The 10,981-nt window shown below is 40.6% G+C and overlaps 1 protein-coding gene across 1 annotated transcript; it reads left to right on the top strand.

The window, feature by feature from the left end:
* The first annotated feature begins 641 nt into the window (after positions 1-641).
* LOC139708205 (histamine N-methyltransferase-like) lies at positions 642-4,393 on the top strand. The gene is made up of 3 exons (XM_071620178.1): positions 642-831; positions 3,050-3,403; positions 3,999-4,393. Exons 1-3 carry the CDS (start codon positions 642-644, stop codon positions 4,391-4,393), a joined length of 939 nt encoding a protein of 312 aa, XP_071476279.1.
* Positions 4,394-10,981: the final 6,588 nt, after the last annotated feature.

The following is a 10,981-nucleotide window of genomic DNA, read 5'->3' as shown; positions in this document are numbered from 1 at the left end:
ATGTGCCTCCCTTCCTGATAATATTCGTATATTACAACGTACTTTTTAGTTCTAAAGTGTATGTGCCATCTCACAGCAACTTTGTGAGGAGCTGTAAATCTGAAAAAAAAAAGAAGTGCGCCGATATTCTTTTTGACTTGCTGAGTCTTTTATCAGTCTTTAAAGAGAAAAACGGAAATGAAATAGGTGCCAAAACTGCCCGCTCTCCATCATCATGACCAGCCATGGCTGAGAGGCCTATAGCATGTGTCCAGCACATGCGAAGGTCGGAGTTTGGACGCGAATCCACTGCAGGAAGAGAAGGTCGAGAAAGAATAGTTTCTGCCGGCCGGATGGTGGGTCGGTTAAACTGTTAATGTTCGAGTTTAAAAGATCTATTTGTCTCCAACTTTGTGTAGCTCCATGGGTATAAGTATAATGACCGTATACCAAGGCTCCTTTCATTCTTGCTCAGCTGATGACCTTATTGTGACCTATGATGCGATGGCTATGATGCTTTACAAGTGTGTTAAGTCGTTCATAAAAAGTTCCCTGATCCGCACCGTGAAGACGTACGTGTAAAGTGCTTCTATCGCTGAATACTATCGTCTGCGTAGGCCACGTGAATGCATATACTCTCGAATAGCTCTGCAGTGAACACGATGAACATTTTGACAGCAGATCTCGCTCATTACAGCAAGGCGTACGACGTGTTCGTGGAGAAGGCTGGAAAGCATACCAGTGACCAGCAATGGGCCAAGGAAAACTTTCCGGCGCTTGTCGTTCACAAGTTGGGAGAGATCCGTCCCTCGGATCACACCCTTCGGTCTCTAGGGGTTGGGAGCGGGACAGGTAAGCTTAATTCTTCAGTTGAATACGTCGACGTTGCATTTTTTTTTGATGTGCCTTATGGACCTTAAATGTGCCTCTACTACGGCAGCCACGACGCTGTTAGAGTAGTACCAAGAAGGAGCTGTTATGTTTACAGGAAGGTGGGGAGTGTTAGTCTCGGTCACACCGCGAATTGTGAAATATTCCCAAAACAGTGACGATGGAATTACGATACTAATTACTGTATTCAGTATATGATGCCAGGGAGGTCACTTATCTGTGCATCCCGACCAGACGCCGTGCGAACAGGGAGGTGGAACAGCGACTGGGCTGTGTATAATGTAGTTATATGCATGAATGCAGTACAGCTCTTATCGGCTCAGTGACGCACTCATGTGTGCTCTCAACATTTCTGCAATCATTGAATTTACAAAATCATTTGCGTTGAATTTTCCTTTTAGGTTTGAAACTTGTGAAAAGCCAACACCACCACCACCCCACCCCCGCACATGTTTATACAGTAATTGTAGTAAAATGGTTGTTGTTCACGTCATAAGCCAGTCCATGTCCCTTGTTCTTGCCTTATATACTCGGAGTTTAGCCCCCCAAATAATAATGTAGGCCTACGATGTCACCATGTACAACACTATAGCACCTGGAGGGAGTATTTAGCATAACGTTCCCACTGTTAAAGTGCAGTAATAGGCAAGATAACCAAGATAACCAAATCTGTGGAAACGACAATGTCATAGCCCTTATAATGTCAACGTCAAATATTGTTTGCACCAATATAGATAAGAGGAGTCATTGACATATCTAAACTTTTACGAGGTTTATTTTATAGGGTAAAATCAAACAGATTGATATGAGTCCTTGTATTTCTAATGTATTTGTATTAGATATTAAAGGGACTGTACAGTACTGGTTGAGGTAGGGATTCATGTTTTGAACATTCCAAAGTGAGATAATAAAAAGCCTCTTATGAAATATGAAAGAGCATGTAATTTTAAAAAGGATTCAACTTTTATTTGATGAAAATAGGTTTTCAAATGGCTGAGATATCCCAAAAAGTGCTAATAATAAAAGGCGACATGCCCCAACTTTATTAGTATCTCTTTGTTTCACCTTGTTTTTGGACATCTCAGCCATTTCAAAACCGATTTTCATCGAATAAACTTTTGATACCCCTTAGAACTGCATGCTCTTTGACATCTCATAGAGTGGTTTCTGAATATCTCACAAAACGTTAAAAGCTGAATCTTCACCTCGACCAGTTGTACACACCTTTAATATTCATTGGTCTTAAATGCCCACGACGAAAACACACACACACACACACACACACACACACACTATCAATGACGACCCATTTTAGCAAACTTCATTATCTTGATGTAATAAAGATAATCCGCACAAAAATGAGATGAGCATTACTAGAGGACAATGCTGCCTCTCTGATCAAAAACTTGTGGGAACAAAAAATGTTAGATCGATTATAAACGTTCTGTCACACCTTTCCGGGCAAGCTATGCGGGTTTGTTGCGTGTAGGGATTTTCCAGCACGCGGGATAATTCTCTGCGGGCAGATACATGTACTAGGATTTTGGCTAGTTTCGTGTTCGTCTTATACCTGCTGGTCGTGTGCTGCTTACGTTGAACTTATGTTCTAGTTGCGGACGACATGCAGGCATTGCGAAGTGCAACTGCGTGTTTTCTGCATGGGAGTTGCCTGCGAGATTTGGCCGCTATACGAGCATCCTATTATACTGGTGTTCTCGAACCTCTGCGGACAATACCCGCGATTCACCCGGAACTGCATTTGACCATGCTCAAGGGCCTGTACACAAATGTACCACCTTTCTGGGCAAGCATTGCTTGTGAAATGCTGGGAACAGTTTTTGCTACCCGAAGGTCCCCGCAGATGACACATACCCAAGCGCGCCGGAACACTTCTGATCTGATTTTTGTTTTGTTTTTTTGTGTGTGTGCGTGTGCGTGCGTGTGTGTGTGTTTGTTTGTTTGTTTGTTTTTGTTTTGTTTTGCTTTGTTGTTGTTGTTTTTGTTTTTGTTTTTGTTTTTGTTTTGTTTTTTTTTTTTTTTTTTTTTGGGGGGGGGGGGCAAAATCTCGACGATTTACATGTAGGTTTAAAATCAAAATAAAACATAAGTCTGCAACTGCTTATCCGTAACGACAAATCCTTGCACGACATTTTCGCCTTTTATCTTTGTTAACCATCAGGCGAGTATGACATCATCTTGTTGCGCATGCTCTCTCAGCGCTTTGCCCGCTTCAACCACGTGGTCCTGGAACCCGCACGGGTCTATCTGGAAGAGTTCCAGTCGGCCGTCACCAAGGAATCGTCGAGTGGTGATTGGTCTGTGCCGGGAGCTGCTAACTTCGAGTGGCACAACGAGACGTTGGAAGAATACATGGCGAAAAAGAGTGGCCAGAGCAACGAAGGGTCGCCGCAGCAGTTCGATTTTATATCTGCCGTGCACAGCCTGTACTACGTGGAGGACCTTCGTGTAGCCTTGCAATTTCTGTACGATAGCCTGGCACCAGGAGGGATTCTCCTGACCACCCTATTGAAAGGTATATCACTTTCATTTTTTCATATTTACATGAACAATTATATCATTCCTGAGACAATTGTCATTGATGATGATTATTATCATCGTTTGTTATTTGGTCATAATATTCCTGGTAATTCCTTGAAGTTACTTTGGAATTAGCAGCATTTTGCAGCCTTTGCCGCATCCGCGTCCCATTCCTTTTGCGCACTCTTCTGACCATGTTTCATGCATACTTTTGTTTCACAGTTTGCTAAATAAAACACCCACAGGATTCGAATTATTAAGTTAAAAAAGATGAGATTTGAAATGTCTGCCACCCACGTCACCCACTGATGACGTCACCTTCAATATTCCGGTATTTCATTCAAGGTACTATAAGAACTCAAGCCTGTAGGAATTCAGATCAACTCCACCAGAATCCAAACTCATGTAGAGATCTACATTTATTGTCTTTATTTACATTGTATTTGCTTTCGATTGATGTGCCCAGTTTAAAAATCCGGGGATATTAAAAGTGAAATTCCACGCTGGGCGTTAATTTGCCCTGGTGTCAGTTATAATCGCTTCATTTATCTTGATATCACGCACGTACATTAAATTTTATCATAATACAGACACTTCTAGTCTGAATGCTCACGAATTTCGCGAAGAGGATTACAGCAGCTCGACGAGGGTCAAGCGAATCCTGAATGAGCTCGCCATCCCATTCATGATCTCCGAGCAGCGAATCACCGTCGACATCACCAGCATGTTCGATCAGGGCTCGGCCGAGGGCAATCTGCTGATCGATTTCTTCACCCACGTCGGTCACTTTCGAGAGACAGCAACGAAAGAAATGGAGGATGCTGTGTTGACTAGGTACAGGGAGCTAGCGAGGGAGTACCGTGTAGCCAGGGGAGCGGACCTCGAGCCTGGGTCGGATGGTGCTGGTCTTTGCGACCCGGATGATGACAACGAACGCATTCTCATGGGGAGAATTTGGGAAAATGTCATCATCACAAAAGCTTGATGTCCGCACAATGTCTTTTTTGATATATATTATTCATATATCAGTGTTGTACCGTATACGACTAGTAATCGCTCATTCCATGCTCAAAAGTATCATGTAACAAATCATCCAAATGTAATCTACGTTTTGTTTTTGTTTTGTTTTTGTTTTTAATGAGGTGTAACGAGTTGTACCTGTGTAGCGAGTTTGAAGCTTTTGATACTCATGCTATGGAGAGATATTTTATTTGCGACGTCATAGGTAGCTAACTATAACTTTAAAGACATGTACATTTCGTTCACGGGGCTGATGTCCACTATAAAGGGCGCGGACAAGTCTAGGAAGGGTTGCGGAAGCAAAGTCTGTCATTTTGGCATCCTGTCCGCGTCAGACGCTGAAAAAGTGTGCGAATCGGCTTGTCCTGGGACTAAGTTCCAAGAATCTCTGCGGACTGACTGCACACATTCCTACGAGAGTGTGCTAGGAATCAGGAAGAGCGCGAAATACCTCAGAATAAGCTAATTGTAGCTGGACAGCGCGGACACGGCTAGGATTACACCAGGAGTGGTAAAATCATGAATGAGGACAATCAGGATAACTTGACATGAGTTAGATATGCGGGCAGTATAAATATGTAGGGCGAGGGACAACCGTCATGGACGTCACACCAGCCGAAATTCAGTTTGCCTTATTGCTTCAAATACAAGCTGTTAGAGAATGCTCAGATAGCCATGGTCCTGGTCTCCTTTGAATGGGCTAGGATGGTCCAATTCTAACAGGTTAAATCATTTTTACAAACTTATAACTTAGTACTTTGACTAGTACTTTGACATAAGTATAGATATAAAAATAAAAGAGTTTGACCTAGTTCCACTTTTGTGGGTTTTGAGCTTCTCGGTCTCATTTGAATCGAACAAAACGATGTACAATGTAATGGCAACTATTAAAATCCCCTCAAATAAAAAGTTGTTTCTGAAAAAAAAAACGAAAAAAAAGTTCACTCGGAGCGGAGGGGGCTGCTTCCTCTTCTTCTAGTTACTGCTGACAAAGTGTCCACTGCCTTTTGCTGTTCTTCTTCATTTGGCGCCGGGATATACTGACATTTACATGTTTCTCATTAGAGGAGGAGAGAATCAGCTGCGAGGCTAGGATGGGGACCTCACCCCTCCCCCTTCTTTGTTTTATGTTTCATAGGCATAATGCTGTATTGACTATTCACCTTCAAAATCCTTTTGCTAGTAGGAATCTGTTGGCTCTTATTCTTGATCACAATGTCCGCAGCGGCCTCGCGTACTTGCATTTTTTGATCCGCATCGGCACTGCGCTGTCCTAAAACATTCCGGGGCCCTGTTTCATAAAGCTGTTCGTAAAGTTACGAACAACTTACGAGCGACTGGTGATTAGTTCTGAAGTGCTATACTTATCAGAATTTCAATAATTCAGCACAAGAACTGATCACCAGTCGCTCGTAAGTCGTTCGTAACTTTACGAACAGCTTTATGAAACACCCCGGGTGTCTTCCGCTTTCATCGCGAAGCTGCCAGGCACCGCATTATTCTTTTAGGCGCGTTTGCGGAAGGGGCGGAAGGGTTACGGAAAAGCGGGATGTCCTGACGACGTCCTCCCAACAAGTTGCCGAAAGTGTCAGGAAGTTCATTTCCGCGCTCAAATTTTGGTCTCAATCAAAATTTGGTAGCGCTAATTTTTCATGTTCAGGACAGTGAACGGACTCTTTCAAGAACGTGCGGGGAGGTTGCCGAATAAATGCGAAATTACTAAATTTGCTGTCCGAGACTTGTCCGCGCCCTTGTGGACGCCTGCGTGGTCTTTCAAGAAATGTCGGCCAGAAACGTTATCTATCGTTACAGGTTGTTTTAAATCAATAATGTTTGAACTATTTCGTTATTTTCTTTGTTTTCTTTGCAAATTTTCCCTTTTGTAGGATTTTAAAGTACATGTGGTCAAAAATGCAGCTGAGGACAAACTGGCCTCTCTTCAAGGCTGTTACAGTATGCACGAATAAGCTGAGAATACATTTTTAATTATTATGGATTTTGAAATACAAGTGTATTCATGTGTGCCTATCTCTGTTTTATACAAATTATGATTTTAAATAAACAAAACTCAAGGTGGTGTAAAGACCATTGTGCCAACTCCTTAATTCCACTACAACTATACACAGCCATTCGCAGAAAATACCGTCTTTAATATATAGGTTTTCCCGCCCAATTTCATCAGATTTGCATTCGAATTAATGACAAGGCGTTCAAATTCAAGCGATTTTTGTCACTGCTCTACTCTCACGGTTCATTGTAATTCTTTAAGTATTCAATGCATTTCAACAGAGTTTTGCTGAACCTTGACTATTTATGCGTTTTGTTTGTGTGTGTGTGTGTGTGTGTGTGTGTGTGTGTGTGACAATGTCGGCAGTTTTTACACTATTTTGAATCAAACACAACTTTAGTTTGATCAGGATCACACCTTTAAGTGTGTGTGTGTGTGTGTGTGTGTGTGTGTTTGATTTTCAAAATAGCGCTTGATACAGTGTATATTGCGTATACGGGATCAATTCTAACGCAAACTTCGTGCGCTTCAGGGGACTTGCGTTTGATTTTTCCGGCAAAGTTATGACCAAGTAACAAAATAAAAGTACCGTGACGAAGATTGAAATGGCGGGAACGTGAAAGAGGGTGAGATAGTAAGAGAGAGAGAGGGAAGAAGTAAATAAGAAGATGAGAGAAAATTTTGTATATAGAAATAGAAATGAGTGCTTTGGAATCGCATGCAACAGGTTTTACTTTACTCGTGTATGTAGTCTTGATCTGTCCTTAATGTATCTGTAATCTATTTATTTATCTATTCCGTTTTCTTTTAGCAGGGTATAGCAGGGGCAAGGGGCCCTGCATCACATACGAAACACAATTGAGTAAAATAAAAAACAACTTACAGATATAGTTATAAAGAAGAAGCACAAACAATGTATTATTCAAACATACATTCATATTATATTATTTTGTTATAGCCTCCTGCTTATTCCAAGGGGCAGTCTATATTATAGGAGTTATTAATGAGGAGTTATTAGTGATGTTGCATTAACTAATATTGCATAATAAAGAATACTGAATATATACTCTCACACACGTATATATATATATATATATATATATATATATATATATATTGTATATATCATATAACACTAATACACACACACACACACACACACACACACACACACACACACTGTTATGATAAACCCGGATACAGTGAGCTTTATTATCGCGGGGAGATTTTCATGGTACGGATTGTTTAACGCGCATGTCTATCACTCGATACTCAATAAAGCAAGCTAATTTCATAAGCTCATAAAAAGATTTCGTACGAAACGATTTTACTGTGGTTTATTTTTTTAGGTCATTATTTCCCCGATTTCCTTTCTCCATGACGAGATTGAAAAACGGATGAGAACGCTTAACTTCCCAACTCATGATTCCAGGAAAGAAGAAGAAGAAGAAGAAAAAGAAGAAATCGTGGCGTACATCTTTCTTACATTACACACAAACAATATAGGCCTAATATGTTAGTCACACGCGAAGAGGAGAGGTAACATTGTGAAAGTTCGGCGTCTGCGTATAAAGCATGCAGTAGGCTATTTATGCAGCGTTATACCGATAGCATGGTCGGAAGAGAAAGTATGACTTATTGTTGTGTCACCTGCGTCGCAGGATAGAGACATATGCGTCACTTTTCCGTTGTCGTCATCGTCGTCGATGGCGGCGACTATAAAACTTGATGTATACCCTCATTAACCTTCCACAGCTTTTAGGTATGATCACCGATTGTCCACCACGCAGGTACATTAAACCTAAAAATGCCGGTCAAGTTCAGATGTGGGTTCAGTCCGACAGGGTCAAAGGTCAAGGTCATATGCTCCATAACTCAACACGTTCGAGCTGATATCACCAAACTCACAAGCACCAACAAGAACATATTAGAATGCTGATCAAGTTCGAATATGGGTGAATTCTGACGAGGTCATGGTAAAAAGGTCAAGAAACATTCTCCGATAACCACTATACTCACAGTATTGTGGTGTACTCTCAATAACCTTCCACATTGAGCCACGACCGGGAAACTCATACCACAAGTAAGCCCTCAAAGATACCGGTCGGCGAGTTCGAATATCGGTGAAGTCTGACCAGACCAAAGGTCAAACACTGCAAAAAGTCCGGTGTTAGATAGTGAACACCGAGCTGGTGTTAAATTTTCGGTGCTCATTTATGGTGTTAAATTAACACCTCCGGGTGTCATTTCCAAATTTTAAACTGTTTTTTGAAGAGTTTCTTAGTAACTGCACTTCTTGTTGATTTTTGATTTAAACAAGACGATCAAGAATTTTAGATTAAAATACTAGATATTGAATAGAAAATGAATTTACACCAAAGTAAAACCAGCTGGTGTGGTCTCTTATTGAAGCTGGACGGGTGTTAAACCATTGATATTAACACCAACAAATATCAAATCAACACCATGTGGTGTCATTTTTGAATTAACACCAGTACAGTGTCAAAATAACACCAGGTATAGTGTCAAATTAACACCACGAAGTGTCAGGTGAACACTTTTCAACACCATCACAGTGCATTTTTAACACCTGTGGGTGTGGTCCTCTATTGAAGTTTGATCGGTGTTAGATTTAACACCCGTGGTGTTTAATCTACAACCGATGTTTTTACAGTGAATGGTCAATCAAATTACACTTTATACTTACAAATGATATGCAGACGAGACATTCATGTTATTACGGACGCTTGAAATACACTCTCTTACGTGGATAGAAGAATGCTATAAAAAGTTTTTCATTGGAAAGACGAGTAGAAGAAATATTAGGGAAACTGGCCGCTACATTCATCGTCCATGCAGTTAGACTGATACTTTTACAAAGTATACAAATCATAAACTGTTCGATTTGTAAGCACAGCAGATCATAAAGTGTATTATGAGGGATGAATATAAACAATGCATGCTTGCAGTGGTACTACAAAAGTAAGTAAATCGATGGAAAGCAGTGATCTACTAAAAAGCGGAGCTTGTAAAGGGTATAACAAATGCCAAAATTAGTTACACCCAAGTTTATCTACACTATTTAGAAGAACATATGCTGCAGGTGATTGAAATAATATATCATTCAAAATTCCTATTTCAAAATCGAGTAGGCCTTACAAACAAACTTAAAGGGGATGGCTAGTAACCGATCAGTGGGAATCAGTGGGAATGCTGAGGTATGATTGTTCCAATCCTTGTGGGATTCATTTAAGAGTACATTATATATCTACTGTTGTGTGAAAATTATTTGCTTCAGAACAGTCTCATATTCAAGTAATGTGCAGATTAATGCCCCGTCACTGACCAGGCACGCTAACCTGGAAACATTAAACTGCACATTACTTGAATATGAGATCATTCTGAAGCAAATAATTTTCACACAACAATAGATATATAATGTACTCTTAAATGAATCCCACAAGGATTGGAACAATCATCCTCCAGCATTCCCACTGATTCCCACTGATCAGTTACTAGCCATAATGAGAGAAAAAAACGCCATTATGCGCGCTGACCGCCTCGGTTTCCGCTCCCTTCACGTCTATCTCTGATATTATGCTATAGAAACTCTAAAGGAGGTGTAACATACTATGCAATCAGCGACGACAATTGGTGGCTTTTACTCTCATAGATTTGCGTCCCAGTTCTCGGCTGCAATTATATGGTATACTATAGTTCGCGGACCTTGTTTGACCGTGTCAACCAGCGGGTCGGTTGATCGACTTGAACAACAAATTGCCATCGGCCTGTTTGATTTAAATACTCAGTAAGTCTGTTTGTTACTACGACGACGTGATGAGCTGTGGATTAGGGCACAAAAGGTGTCGAACATTACGGGGGGGGGCGCAAAAAAAATCAAACAAGATAAGAACAAACGTAATGATGACGCGGAAATATACAAATTTCGGCTCACTCGCGCGTAATAATTTAGAGTATTTTTTATCAAGTCCTCAGTTTGTTGGTATAAATCGTTGTCTATAAGGCCGTCACTATATCTTGATTAGAATTGTAAGATCTAATAAGCAAAAAATGGCAAGAATTCCATGTTTTGTAAGCTGAAATACAAAAATTTTCGGCTCGCTCGCTGCGCTCGCTCGCCAAAATTTATCAAAAAAAGAAGATAAGAACAAAACGTGATGATGGCGCGGAAATATACGAATTTCGGCTCACTCGTGCGTACTAATTTGGAATATTTTTTCAACTCCTCAGTTTGTTGGTATAAGTCGTTATCTATAAGGCCGTCACTTATATATCTTGATTAGAATTGTAAGATTTAATAAGCAAAAAATGACAAGAATTCCATGTTTTGTCCAATGTATATACAATACACATATGGCCAGTCACCCGTAGTAAATATCCCCGATGGTCCACTGCATAACAATAGAGTATTTGCATGGTTCAACAATGTTGTTATAATTTAGTGCAAATATAGTAGGGGCCGACATGCCTTCCCGTATTGTGTGCCTCGTGAAATGCTCACTATAATCTGACTGCATGATGAAC

The sequence above is a fragment of the Diadema antillarum genome, unplaced genomic scaffold, assembly GCF_040938485.1.
Source record: "Diadema antillarum isolate AM-2024a unplaced genomic scaffold, OU_Dant_1.0 seq00001319_RagTag, whole genome shotgun sequence".
Classification (NCBI taxonomy): Eukaryota; Metazoa; Echinodermata; class Echinoidea; order Diadematoida; family Diadematidae; genus Diadema; species Diadema antillarum.
Note: the sequence above shows the minus strand (reverse complement) of the source record. Positions and strands in the feature narration are given on the sequence as shown.

Excerpts from the sequence above, each read along its gene's own strand:
- LOC139708205 (XM_071620178.1), top strand. The coding sequence starts at position 642 with ATGAACATTTTGACAGCAGATCTCGCTCATTACAGCAAGGCGTACGAC. Across the intron at positions 832-3,049 it reads AGGGGTTGGGAGCGGGACAG|GCGAGTATGACATCATCTTG; the intron begins GTAAGCTTAATT and ends GTTAACCATCAG. Across the intron at positions 3,404-3,998 it reads CCTGACCACCCTATTGAAAG|ACACTTCTAGTCTGAATGCT; the intron begins GTATATCACTTT and ends ATCATAATACAG.